The sequence below is a fragment of the Nuphar pumila genome, chromosome 11 (genome assembly GCF_984573655.1).
Source record: "Nuphar pumila chromosome 11, dmNupPumi1.hap1.1, whole genome shotgun sequence".
In the NCBI taxonomy this organism is placed as follows: domain Eukaryota; kingdom Viridiplantae; phylum Streptophyta; class Magnoliopsida; order Nymphaeales; family Nymphaeaceae; genus Nuphar; species Nuphar pumila.
The window spans coordinates 12,262,589-12,277,719 of record NC_143259.1 but is presented as its reverse complement, the minus strand read 5'-3'; the positions used below and the strand labels follow the sequence as shown (position 1 = coordinate 12,277,719).

At 38.5% G+C, this 15,131-nt stretch overlaps 1 protein-coding gene across 1 annotated transcript; it reads left to right on the top strand.

The window, feature by feature from the left end:
- The first annotated feature begins 13,036 nt into the window (after nt 1-13,036).
- Nucleotides 13,037-14,518, top strand: LOC149821983 (E3 ubiquitin-protein ligase PUB23-like). Its single transcript, XM_089981211.1, has one exon. The coding sequence runs from the start codon at nt 13,137-13,139 to the stop codon at nt 14,451-14,453; it is 1,317 nt and encodes a 438-aa protein (XP_089837337.1). The 5' UTR covers nt 13,037-13,136; the 3' UTR covers nt 14,454-14,518.
- The last annotated feature ends 613 nt before the right edge of the window (nt 14,519-15,131 follow it).

The window sequence follows — 15,131 nt, the reverse complement described above, 5'->3', positions numbered from 1 at the left end:
CACATGACCTACATACGTTGGATGCAGGGTCTTTTCAGTGTGACCCACGACAAGTAATTCAAATAGTGTATATCGATGGTCGATCGTAAGTATTTCATTGTCACTTGTTCAATATTTAACTTATAAAAAATGTATATTGATGGTCAATTGTTAATGAATATATTTTTATGTGCAATGCGAGGTTTGAGCAGCAAGAAGTAATACAAGGAATTACGAAGTCATTATTGCATCATCTTTCAGGACCGGTAGCGTAATGGAAAGAGTACCCGAGAGAGGTGTTGGACAACTTAATTTCTTCATTCATGGTATGCAATCATTTATCATAACAAGCAGTGTTTTATATTTATGTATGCTAACGTTTTGAAAGTATTTATAGGTCTCCCATCGCTTTGTGAGTGGAAACGAGGAGAAAGATGCGAGGGTAGTGTGGCAGAAGGTGACTATCAATCGATTTGCCGACATGTTGCACAATATGAAGACTGCAGCAAAAAAAACAACTGGTGGGATAGATGATCCACTGCAGTGGAAGGGCCATGGGCCGACTACTGTCAGGAGAGATTATTGGATGGCATGTGCGACAAATGGGAGAGCAATGATTTTCGAAACCGCTTAGCAAAGGCTGCACAAAACCAAGCAGCGATGCCCGATGCACATCTACACACAGGTGGATCTAAGACTTTTGGGAGCCACCAGAAGAAAATGGTAAGTCATAAATAAATAAATATATATATATATATATATATATATATATATATATATTATCAAAATTGTAGGTATTTCTGCATACTTATTAATTGATTTTTGATATCATGTCATATTGCATAAAGCAGAAAAATGATGCATTGTGCCTTACAAGGATATGTTTGTTGGAACACATAAACGTAAGAGCACGAAAGATTTTGTTTCAGAGAAGGCGAGAGCGACAACGGTATGTATTTATTGTATTAATAAACATTGTAATATACAAGTTACTTTGAATTATGTTATCATAACTATTGTAATTCTTAATTATTAATTCATATTCTAATTATTACTTTGTAGGAGTCATACGAGCAACAAATGATACAACGATATGGCAATGACTTCACTCAGCATCTGTATTTTGATCCCGCAGCATGGGTGACTGCTACAGGTGAACCCAAAAAGGGTCGTGTGTTCGGGTTTGGGAGTAACATAAACATCACACCAGTCGTTGCCTCTTGCAACCCGGGCTCACAGAGTTCTTCCGCAAGCATCGACTCCCAACGTTCTAATGACCTTGCTATGTCTTGGGATGGTGTTTGTCAGCGTCTTGAGGACAAAATGCAACACTTTTTAAATGAAGTCATTCTCAACCTTGTCCGTAATGAGTTGTGGAACTTTTTTTAGGACAAGGAAACTTCATCTGCATTCAATATGAGCTCATGTGCCCGTCAGGTATGTATGATTAATTATTCTAAATTTTTTCTTATAATTTTGCCAATATCCTTCAGTTTATTACTAGTCTATGTGTCATTCAACCATTTACTTTGTTGCATTATATCAGGTGGGTTGCAAATAATTTATTTCATTATGTTTTGATTATAAATACTAACATTTTTATTCTCTTTTGTAGGATGCTAGAGATGATCAGCGTAGAGGAGATGATAGAGGCGTGGAGGGAGGGAGAGATCGAGGGAATGAAGATGAGGATGATGCTCAAAATCTTGGCGAGGATTAGATTTTTGTTTAATTTGTTTGACAAACTTGTAATTAATTATAATTTCGCAAGGACTGTACTTGGTAGTTAAAGTTGGTTTAACTTAGCATTTCTGCTTAATTTGTATGCATTTTTTATTTGAATTGTTTTCTTATAAGCAGGATATATGAATTGTACGAGAAATTTTTCTCGATTTTCAAAATATTTAAAAAAAAATATTTTAAAATTTTATTAAAAATTAGCGACAGAGTAGCGACGGATATTATTTGTCGCTACTCCTTCGCCAATTTAAAGTAAGTGTCGGTTTGCGACGGAATGCAAGCCGTCGCTAATGTTCATCGTCAATCAGCAACGGATATTTATCCGTCGATAAATGGTAGCAACGAAAATAGCAACAGATTAAATTTTGTCGCTTAACCAAATCGGTTTTCGTTTAGCAATGAAATCATGACATACATGATTCGTCGCTAAGTCGTCGCCAAATAACGACGGCTTGGCGACAGATAAATTCCGTCATAATTTAGCGACGGGTTATGCGACGGATGATATCCGTCGAAAACATGTACCACGACGGATTAGCGACAGATAGCATCCGTCGCCATTGCGCATTTTTCTTGTAGTGGTCATGGGTAAAAATAAATTTAAAACACAAGATGAAAATTGTTAGCACAAATAAGATGCAAAGGTTGCCCCAATGGGGGATTGGCAGATTGGGGTGGGGCCTTTGCGGCTAGACGAGTCAAGGTTTGATTTTCATGGGTGTTGCCCTCTCAATCTAACACGTAGCATTAAGCCCTTGGGGCAAGGGTCCTAGCCTCCGAGTATGCTGCCGGCACTACTACAGTAGGTGTAGCAGGCTGAGCCAGCGCAACCAGGTCTCACTGCCGGGTGTTGTCACTTCAGGTTATAGATCCAAAAAAAATGAAACAAATCAAATTGGAATTTTGTTATGTATTCTATTTCTCATAGCAATGAAATCAAGATATTTCAACATCTCCCGTTCTCATTGGAATTCAGAACATTTTGTAAAATATCACGTCTTTTGCAATATTTTCAAAATACCGCGGAATTTGAAGTGTTTCTTTTTTTACTTGCAATTTGTAATATAATATCATCATTACTTACCATGTATAAAAATGTTGGCTTGGACATCTTCAGCTACAAATTAATTACTATGGAGATCATCTTAACAATCTTCAAATTAACATATATCAAGTTAATTAGTTCTAATGCTTCTCCAAAGTATAGTTTGTCATATTTCACCTAATGCCCCTGCAGGCACCCAATAAGGTCGCATTAATTTTCAAGTGGTTCTGTTCTTCATTTGATCATTCCAACCACTTAGACAAGCTTTTCAATTCTGTCCTATTCATCTCCTTGCCTTCTTTTTTGAAGTTTAGATTGTAGTGGTTGGTTTGGTGATTGACTCTTGTTTATTTTGGGCATTTTTTAACTTTTAATTAGAATTAACAATGTATATTGTGCTCCATTTTGTTTGGGAGTCACTTTGAAAAGAAATCGTGCTACCACTTCTAAGATTAGGTTTCTAATTATGGATATTAATTTAGTCCTCAATGTCCACACTTGGCACACCTAAATTTGGTTTTAATATTTATCGTATGCTTTTCTGAGGTGGGCCATGCAAGTCTGGTGGTCGTGGGGTCCCACCCGGGGTTTTCCTCGCTTTGGCAAGGGTTTCTCGTAAAAGAAAAAGCATATATATATATATATATATATATATATATATATATTCTCTGATGCCCTTCTCTCACTTTTTTTTGTATTAAGGTCTCATTTAATGCTTATAAAACTAAATTTATTGTACGTTTGCATAAATTAACTAAGCGGCTCCTATTCTCCTCATTCTCTTTTCTAAGCTTAACGCCAAACAACTTGCAAAAAAATAGAGCAGGGTTTGTCTTGGGCACCTGACCCAACCGAAAGAGTTTGGTTCCACTCATTTCCTATGACATCCCCCATCTTCATACACCGCTTAAATCTGATGATGAGGTTGTTTTGATCAAATCTGAGTTTATATATGGATTCAGCATGGTAGATTTAATAATAATCGACCCTTGGATTTGATTTTTTTTTATGAAAAAGATGTAGTTTTTAAATCATAAAATTTTATGTTTTATCAACCGTTGATTTTTGAATCACCAAAAAATCCTGCACACAAGTCTGATTTCAACTATTTAATATTGATATGTGAGTCTGATTTGATCAACACAACTTGAATCAATGAAATCCCAATGAGGGGTAAGAACTCAAGGATGAGTGGAAGCGATTTGAGACCGAAACCCGAAGATAAAGGTATGGGCATAAAAATTGCTAACCTGGATGTTATTCAGATAGATCTTGAGCCCATCCCATGAAAGACGTACATAGGCCAAGTTTGAGTTATGATTTTTGCTTGGATGGATCCTGACCCACTGACCCGTGTTTTTCATATGTTTTTATGTAAAAAATAATATTTCAAACACTATAAAATTATGTGCCTTGAGTTTGGGATTCTATTTCCCTGACCCAACATAAGCCAAGCCAAGTAATGGTTAGTGTGTGTGTGCACGCACCCTAGTGACAAAGTTGGACATTTCCATGGAGGTCCATTAAACTACATACCCCCATGCTTACCTTACTCTACACCTACTAAATTGATAATTGGTTTCAAAAAGTGAAGGTAATGATGAGTTGTGGAGCTTGATTCAGAGTTTTTTGCCCTTGCAGAAAGGGGGGTCGGGGGGCTTCTCGGTACGGGTCCCACTGCGATGAACGCGAGTGGAGGTCAGGGGACAACACGCCCAAGAAGAATTTTTTTCCCTGGGCTTATGTTTGAGACCCGGTTTCTTATGGATCAAACCCGATTTGTTTAGGTTTAGAGTTGTTGCCCTTGCCTTGTATAAATTCTTTTTTTTCTTTTTCTCTTCTATTTGTCGAGAAAGAGCAATAAAGTTTTTTTCTAAACGGTCGTGGTTTTTTACTCTCTCATATTTGAAGGAAGGTTTTTCTACGTAAATCTGTGTTTTTATTGTGTTTTGTTTCTTTAGGTTGTTTTTTGCTCGGGGTTTTCGTAACAGGTAAAACAAACCAAATTTTGGCCTCATGAGCATGGAAGTGTTGATACTTATTTAACACTGAAATGAGTAACAATGTGTATTATTTAACAATATGCATTATTAAACACTGAAAACTGAAGGTAAAACTACATGCTTGAGCTTTAACAATTGTACTTATTTAACAATATGCATTATTAAACCTTGACACTAAAATAAAAAAAAGGATCTTGGTACTGTTGAAGTTACACCAACCATGATTTGGCTGAAGCATGAATCCACTCTTGGCATAATTCTTGATCTTACTTGCTGCACTATTTTTTTTCTTTTTTACTTGATGCGCTTTACCTACTGCACTACTTGCACTATTAAATACTGAAATGAGCCAGGCAACCTAACCTACATAGCTACTCCACAAAGAAAAGGTCAGGGCTGAGACATGAGACTTCCATCGAGGATTTGTGCCTAAACAAAAAATTGAAGTACGAGTCTCAAGTCACAGTCTGCAATTTCAACTCTAATTTATTAGATAGAAGGGCATGACTCACTGAATTCGACTGTTCCCAAAATGTCAAGAAAATACACACACACTCTCTCTCTCATATTTGGTGTTAAATTTAAGGAACATGCATAAATCATCTTTTTTAATATTTTTTTTGTAAATGGGACCTTTTGGATGTGATCTAAAGGTTTGTTTAGTAGAAAAAGAGTTTTGAATGGTGTTATTGTATCATGTAAGGTTTTTTTAATAGCTTCAAAAATCAATGGCTCACAATGCATTAAAATTTTATGACTCAAAAAACATATCTTTAGATCGAAACAACACAACTCAATGATGGACGTGTAGCAAATAAACCATACTGAACACATTTATGTGGTCAGGTCAGATTGAGTCGATAAAGCTTGAACTTATGATTTTTTAACTCAATAGTTTTGTACCTTTGATAGCTCCAAATATTAACCATATATATATATATATATATATATATATATATATATATATATAGAGAGAGAGAGAGAGAGAGAGAGAAAGAGAGATGGGCATAACAGTGGATATACAAAGTGTCCACTGCTAGGTGAGCCATTTTCGCTGATGATCCCGTGCGGATCACTGGCTAATTTTTTTTATTTGCATCAAATTATGCTTTAGCAGTAGTCGCGGTTGTTGCTAAAGCGTCAATTTCCACCCAGACCTTTATCAGCGAGGGGTCTTGACCCAATCTTCACTGTCACTAAAGGTCATAAAAATGCAAAAAAAGAAAAGAAAAGAAACAATCAGACACGACGCTTTGTCCGACGAAAGGGCATCCATTGTTACTTCCTTTCATGTGTGTATATATACAGGGCCGGAGCGATGGGCACAGATAGGGTGTCAACTGGTCAGACCTCCATCAAAATGGCCGAGTCTAAGATGGACAATCCGACTAGGTGGTGTCAATGTCAGGCCTGGAACTGTATTTGATCGGATCTTTTATAAAAAAAATCATACATGAATAGGATAAAAATTACACAATGAAACCCGATCCACACTCAGGTAAAGATTTTTAAGTTTTTACATTGAAAGTTTGTGAAACTTAATCAGAACTCGAGTTAGATCCAGGTTTGGTATAAAATTTTATAAACCATATCCAACCCATTTAATAGAACTTTATGGGGGCAGACTAAATTAGTTAATCAGAGCCCTTCCTTTGGAGAGCGGATTTTGTAAAACGCTGGGTGAGATTAGCAATCTCACCCTACGTTTACAACCACAAAACCCACCCCACAGCTCAGTACAAGTGAGACCCACAGACGGGTGGCTTTTGTGGCTGTAAACTTTGTCACCCAGCGTTTTGTAGGATCCACTCTCCCTTCCTTTGTTACCAAACTGTGATCCTACCAGATCTGGTACGGGTCAGGATTGGATCGTACTCCACCTGTGGACACCATTAGGCACAGGCACTACGAATGTATATGGCTAGGGATGGCAGTGGACCGGGGGAAAGCGGGGGCCCCACTCCGCCTCGCCCCGTTGGACCGGGGATGAAGGGTATGAAACGGGGATGGAGGCGGGGATGAAGGTTAAAATCCATCCCCGTCCGGGGGTGGAGGCGGGGATGGACGTGCACTTTTCCCCGCCTCGTCCCCGCCTCATCCCCGCCCCGACCACTTAGCCCCGCCCCGCCTCATCCCCGTTTGAACCGGGGATGGAGGATAAAATCCATTTCCCGCAGGGGATGTAGGCGGGGGTGGAGGATAAAATCTTGAGGCGAGGCGGGGGTGGAGACCTTGTCCCCCGCCCCACTGTCATCCCTATATATGGCATGGGTTCGGGTAGGATATGGAAGTGACCAAACCCATTTAATCGGGTTTCGTAAAAAAAATTTAAATCCGTTTAAAAAATCTTGGTTCGCGGATTCAAATTTGGTTTTTAAACATGATCTAATGGATCCTGAAAATATTTCGAAAAGTTGACACTAAAGGGACTTGAACTTAAGACTTATGGAAAAAATATTTTTCAACTAATTTATATATCACATACTCATTCATACACTTAATATATATAGAGATATTACCTTTTAATATGCAGTAAAAATGTCAAGGTGCGTGCCCACCTATATATATATATATATATATATATATATATATATATATATATATATATATATAGTCACTAGAATGTGAGAACTGGACATATGAGAACTAATGTGTGAACAAAGATTTTCATGATTTTTTTTTCTCTTGAATATAATCATACGGATGTGATTTACATGCTTGTTTTATAAGAACCCGCTTTTGAATCATCCAATTTTGTTGCATAAACTAGATTTTTTTTCAGGCTTTTAAAATCAATGGTTTATAATCTTTATAAATATTCAAGCATTAAAAAATCATATTTTTTTATCGAAAATACACCATCTAATATTTGATTCCTAGCAAATTCACAATGCCGAGCACATCCACATGGTTGGATTTGCCAAAAAAAAGTATTGAAAATGTACATCATTTTAATTCTCATATTCTAGTGACTATATATATATATATATATATATATATATATATATATATATATATATATATATATATATATATATATATATATTAACTAGAATATGAGATCTAGAAATATAGGCATTTTCAACACTTTTTTTGCAAATCCAACAATGTGGATGTTCTTGGAATGGTGAATTTGTTAGGAATCAACCATTGGATCATGTATTTTTGATAAAAAATGTGATTTTTGAATGCTTGAATATTTATGAAGATTATGAGTCATTGATTCTAAAACCTTAAAAAAATCACTTTTATGCATCAAAATCCCATGATTTAAGAGTGGGTTATTATAAAGTCAAGTATGCAGATCACATAGTTAGATTCAAGAGAAAAAAACAAAGAATTAATGAAAATAATGGTTCACACATTAGTTTTCATATTCTAGTGATTATATATATATATATATATATATATATATATATATATATATATATATATATATGAGAACTGAAATACGAGAACTAGAAATATGGGCATTTTCAACTTTTTTTTTAAATCCAATTGTGTGGATGTGCTTGGAATGGTGAATTTTCTAGGAATCAATTGTTGGATCCTGTATTTTCAATGAAAAAATATAATTTTTGAATGCTTGAATATTTATGATGATTATGAGCCATTGATTTTAAACCTTAAAAAAATTGCATTTATGCATCAAAATCTGATGATTCAAGAACTGGTTCAATAAAAGGACCTTTAGCGGTGGTTGCTGATGCAAAATGGACCATGCACTATATATATATATATATGAGAGAGAGAGAGGTTGCTGATCACTGCTAAAGCGCTTTTTATGTGCAGGTGCAATCAATTTGGGTCGTCGATCATCCCACGATGGAGGGATGAAGAGAAAAATATTTAATGAAATTCAGCGATGATGGGCAATTGCGTACAAAACAGCGTAGGTTTTAGCTGCACACAATAAACCAAAATCCTATAATTAAAAATAACACAATCCAAGCAAACAATTTATGTAGAATGCATCTATGCTGCCCACTTGAGCCAATTCAACTAAATCATGATTTCCAGCCAGTGGGTGCACCCGGTGCATCCTATCATTATTAAAGTGCCTGTGTATTTGTATGCGAAATACGTAGGAAAAGTAATGCAAAATATATTTTCCGACCCTTCCAAACGAGAGACTTTTTTTGTTGAGAGAGATTTTTTAAAAGTACACTTTTTGATAAGAAACATTCCTCCATGAGGGATGGTGGAAGAATATTTTCTACCAAGAGAAATTTTATTTTTACACTCCCCACCACCCATCTCACCACCACCCACCATCTCAATATCACCACCACCATCCATCTCACCACCACCTTCCTCCTCCTCCTCTCTCATTTTTTCACATTTTTTCATTCTGTTTTTCTCGTGCTACCCCAAAAAGCCAAAAACTTTCTTTTGAAAAACTTTCCATAACAAAACTCTCATAGGCAAAACTTTCTTTTTCGATGAGAGTTTTTCTCTCTTCCAAACTTGTCCATAGTGCCTCATGATATCTAAATTTTTCTTTGATGGTTGAGTAGGCAGAATATGCATCACCAAAAGCTAAGGGTGTCAACGGGTTGGATTTAGTTCTGATACAGTAGAATCAGACTTGGACCCAATTTTTGGGTATGATATTGGGTCGAAACCCAGGTAAGAAAATTCATACCCAGACCCAATAAGCACTACATGAACCAGACCCGAACCATACCCAGGAAAACCATATTTTTTATCATTTTTACTTTGAAAATTGTGGGTCTTAATCAAAACTCAGGTCAGGTTAGTGTCTGGTATAAAATTTCACAAACTATACCTGAGTCCATATATTAATTGGACATTCCTGTCCAGACCCGGGTCTTAATCGGGTCTTGTTATTTTTCACCATACCCGGACCCTATAGGATTTGGTTTGGGTCAGGTCCAGGTAAACCTGACCCGTTGACACCCCTACCTAAAGCCATCACAACTTTAATGGTCCACATGTTGTGCAGATGAAAAAATAAATATGCAAGCTTATATGTGTACAACAAAAATAAAGTGTTCACATGAATAGTCAGAGGTAATCATGTGCATTATTTACTAGTTTTTTAGCAGTTAATATAAAGCGTGCGCACACAGATAAACATACACTTTTGCAGTAAAGTCTGCAAATGCTTATCTACATTATTTACCTTTACAAATCTGCCATGAAAAGCCTTGAAAACAAAACCATAATAACAAATTTTTTTGTAGGCACAGCTTAGCTTTTTAGCATCTTATATTTAAATGTTTTATGTTATTGAACAAGAATAGCATCTTTGAAATAATCTCGAGATCACATGATCAAACTACTCATTCATAATTTTTATTGTGGTTGAAAAAAATTCATATCGAGCTCCATGTGACCTGGCAGAGCATGTATTTAATTTTTTTATCATCATCTACCGAAAATTGACCTATTTAAGTAGCTCTACCACAAGAAACTCTTACCATCTTCTTACACTACAACCTAACAGCCCAACTAAAATACGTGCTGACCAAGGCACTATCGTTTTCTATATGTGCTAATGGTGTTATTGATGGTTCATGTATCTCGTGTATGAAGTTCACCTTCAGCAACCGTGTCCGGGATTGGATCCCAGCGGCCTAAAACTCCAGGGATAGGTCCCTCACCCCTAGAGCTTATGCTGGGCTTCGGCTTATGCAAGGGAGTAGTGCTTGCAGTCTGACAACTAAGGTCTACTCCGACTACACTTACCTAGGGGTGGCAAAATCTGACACGACCTGCCAACCCGCTTCTTAGCCGGGTTTGGGTTTGGCTTAAACGGGTTTGTATTGTAAACGGGTTGACCCGCCTAACCCGTTTATTAAATGGGTCGGGTGTGTTAATTAGGGGTATGCCAACCCGCCAACCTGTTTAATAAATGGGTTAGGCAGGCGGGTCAACCCGTTTACTCGAACCCGACCCGACAACCCATTTACCCGAACCCGACCCGCCAACCCGTCCACTAACCCACCAACCTGTTTACCCGACCCGTTTATTAAACGGGTTAACCGTTTAATAAATGGGTCGGGTTCGTGTTTGTCACAGTCGGGTTCATGTTGAGGTATGCTGACCCGCCAACCCGCAGACTCGACCTGATTGCCACCCCTACACTTACCCCCATTGGGGGTCAATAAGCATCATTATTGACACCAGGTTGAATGTGATTTTGCTTGTAATTGGTTATGGTTTGCCTGACAGATGTGATCTACGAGATATATATATATATATATATATATATATATATATATATATATATATATATATATATATATATATATAAAATCCCAGTATGGATCAGAATTTTTCAACTTTATAAAATCCCACCCATGTGTCGGCATCAATAACTTTAAGATTAGGGATGGCAGTCGACCGGGGATGAAGGGTATGAAACGGGGATGGAGGCGGGGACGAAGGTTAAAATCCATCCCCGTCCGGGGGTGGAGGAGGGGATGGACGTGCACTTTTCCCCGCCCCGTCCCCGCCACAATGCCCGCCTCATCCCCGCCCCGACCACTTTTCCCCGCAATATCCCCGCCCCGCCCCGCCTCATCCTCGTTTGAATCGGGGATGGAGGACATGAAACGGGGATGAAGGCGGGGGTGGAGGATAAAATCCATCCCCGCCGCGGAGGCGGGGCGGCGGTGGAGACCTTGTCCCTCACCCCGCCCCGCCCCACTGCCATCCCTATTTAAGATCCGATCCTTATAAAATCAAGTACATAGATCACACAGAATTTAAAAATAAAACAAAAAAAACTTGAAAAAACCTATCAAGCACCTCCTAAATGTTCAAGCGCCTATGCTCTCTCTCTCTCTCTCTCTCTATATATATATATATATATATATATATATATATATATATACGAAAAAACCACCCTCAACACTTGCCAATCTAAATAATAATCATAATAAGCATCGTTGATTGATACTCAAGTTTTACTCTTCTTGTCCATTTGAACATGGAATATGTCCAATCTGCTCAAAAACGAATATATATATGGATCTTTCATACGATCTGAAATCCATTTGAACCAGATACTTGCTAGTGACTTGGATATGGATCCATACTGGTCAAAAACGAATAAAAAAAACACATGTAAAGAGAACAAGATGTGCAGAATCACACCCATCTTGATTAATGCTTGCTGTCTGGATCCGGTCTATATCCAAACCACTTGCAGCATCTACCAGAAGTTGTACCCCGAGGTGGTGACGGCCTTAGAACATAGTAACACATCTCATTATTGGGATTTTGCAGGCAAAGAAAATTTTCATGATAAAATTTTTAAAAAATTGTTTTTCTTGGGAATGTCTCAAAAAAAATATCCGTATATTAAACTTCAAGATATATATATATATCTATATCTGAGAAAACTAAAACTTTAAAATATATAAAAATATAAATATCTCATTAATAACGCACAAATATCGCGACAAACCATTATATTTTCACAGAAGGTGATATTCTGAAAGTATCGTGTTCTTCCGGATTATATAGCCTTCAAAAATCTTCTTGCTAGCTGATTTATGTGACTATGCCCTGAAATAAATTGCTGACTTTCTGTAACGATAAATTGAAAAAACACGGCGGATTTAACGTTCGGAGTTCCGAGTTACACGAAGGTAAAATGGATTTTAAAAAAAAAAATAACATTAAAATAATCGCCCGCAGCTCAACCGCTGTAGCGCGTTAAAAAAAAGCTGCGCTTCTTTGTAGAATAAGTCTAAGACCCCCCTTTTAGACTGCACCCCAAAATGACCAAATTATCCTCTAATACTTGGATCCATGAAGCCTTGGCAGACAAAAACGCCCTAAAGGGCGTTTGCGTGCCCCACCATGACCAGACAAAACAAACTGGGCACTACTGAGCCCAGAACCCACGAGAACACTCCCCCCATTTGAGCGGAAAGGGTTTCCATGGAGGTGTTCCGATTCGGTTTCGGCCGAAAAAAAAAGGGCGGAAGAGGGTGGCAAGTGACACGCAAACGCCATCTAAAGATGAAGGAGAAATTTGCCATTTGATTAAAAGAGCAGGGGTATATTACTTATTTCAACTCTTCATTAATGAACCAATTAGAAAATGTCAACCCCAACGGTCATAATATTCCCGGCAAAATAAAAAAATTACATTTTTGGAAGCTGCGTATACAAAACTCCATCTCTTCCGCCTCTCCATGACAAAACACGGCTCACACACTGTTGATCATCCCCATTGACTTCAATTAAGATCCCTCTATAAAAACCTCCCCACCTCCCTCACATTATTCTCCATAATTTTGCACACCACCATCCACAAATCTTGTCTCACTCATCTTCTTCTACCTCTCTGTGACAGAAAGAAACTGAGAGAGAGAGAGAGAGAGGGGGAGATGGAGATCCCTCTTTACTTCAGGTGCCCTATCTCAATGGAGATCATAGTCGATCCCGTTACGACCTGCACCGGAGTGACGTATGACAGGAAGAACATCGAGCATTGGATCTTCAATTGCAGGAAATCGACCTGCCCCGCAACTATGCAGAGGCTCGACAACCTCGATCTTACACCCAACCACACTCTGAAACGCCTGATAGACTCGTGGAAACAGAGTTGGGGCGAAGACGATACGCAAAGCTCGTCGCCTGATTCGTCTTCAGGCCAGAATCCGGCCGACCCGAAGGAGATTCTCGATCTCCTCCGGTCAATCGAGTCCGCGCCTTTCAAGGTCTCTGCGATGAAGAAGCTAAGGGGGGCGATCGGATCGGAGGAAGAGAATTCCCAATTGTTGATCCAGTACGGTGGGATCGAGATCTTAAGCGGGTTGATTTGTCAGGCCTGGAATGATAACTGTGGTGAGAATTTTGCCGCCTTCCGGTGTTGTGAGGAATCCCTTGCAGTCCTTCACGGCCTGCCATTGGAAACTCTTTCAGGATCACTGATCCAGTTCTTGACTAGACCAGAGTGTGTGAGATCACTGATCTTAATGATCCAAAGGGGGAGCTCGGAATCGAGGCTTCACGCGGTCGCGATCCTGAGAAAGATAGTGAAAAAGGGAACCGATTGGAGCCTGATTGAAGGAGATCATGATGTAGACATATTCAAGGCTCTGCTAGAGTTGCTATCAGATGAGATCTGCAACGAGGCTACATCCTCTGCTCTAGAAATTCTTATGGACATATTGGTCGTTTCAAGATCGAACCGGATCAAGGCGATAGAAGCGGGCGCTGTCTGCGTGTTGATCGAGCTGCTGCCTGAATCAAGCAGAGGAAGATGTGAGAAGATGATGGCAGTACTTAAACTGTTGTGTGAGATTGCAGAAGGGAGGTCTGCATTTGTTGATCATGCAATGGCAGTGGCGGTTGTGACTAAGAAGATCATGAGAGTTTCTGAGCTGACGACGAGATTGGGGGTGAAGATCCTATGGTTGATCTGCGGATGCTATCCAACGGAGAGGTTCTTGGAGCAGATGGCGGAGTTCGGGGCAGTGTCGAAGCTCTGTGGTTTGTTGCAGATCAATGGTGGATCAGCTGCAAATTCAACCAAGGAGAGATCGTTGAAGATGCTAAAGATGCACAGACATACATGGAAACGGTATCCCTGTTTCCCCGCACAGATGCAGGATTTCTTGAAAGTGGGACGTGAAACTCTGAGAAATTTTGAAGGGAACATTTTGAAAGAGATGAAGTCAATTAACTTGAATGTAAAATAAGAAAAAGGGCAACGCATTTTTTTTCCTTATCTTTTCTTGGTATCAATCTCAGTCAACATTTTCTATTTTTTTGCCATTGCCATGCTTCTGTGTGCATTGTGTTGATGGTTGGGAGCGTTGCTCTCTCTCTCTCTCTCTCTCTCTCTCTCTGCGCTCCTTGATGAGTTTTATGTTTTGTGTTCGGATGTTTTTTGTGTAAACCGTGTTTTCATGTTTTGTTGTTGCGTTTGTGTCGACGCTTTGTTGAGTTTCTCTTTTTAAGTAATGTTGATCAATTTTAGGTTTTATCTCTCTCTCTTTCTCTCTCTCTCTCTCTCTCTCTCTATATATATATATATATATATATATATATATATATATATATATATATATATATATATATAGCGGGTCAATGAATTTTTAATTGCGCAATCTCTGAGTTGCCCATGATGTATTTGGGCATGCTGTTACAAGTGAAACGTCTCTCTTTCGTTATTTAGGCTCCAACTATTCAAAAAGTAAAAACAAACTTTTTTCGTGACAGGTGTCTTATCTCTCCATCGCTGGCCATCTGACTTTAATCATACATGTTCTTTCTTCTATTTCTGAATTCTTCATGTCAATGTTTGTGATGTTTGTGGGTGTGGAGAAGCAGATTTGTCGTTTAATGACGGATTTTCTTTGGTCTAGGTGTCAACT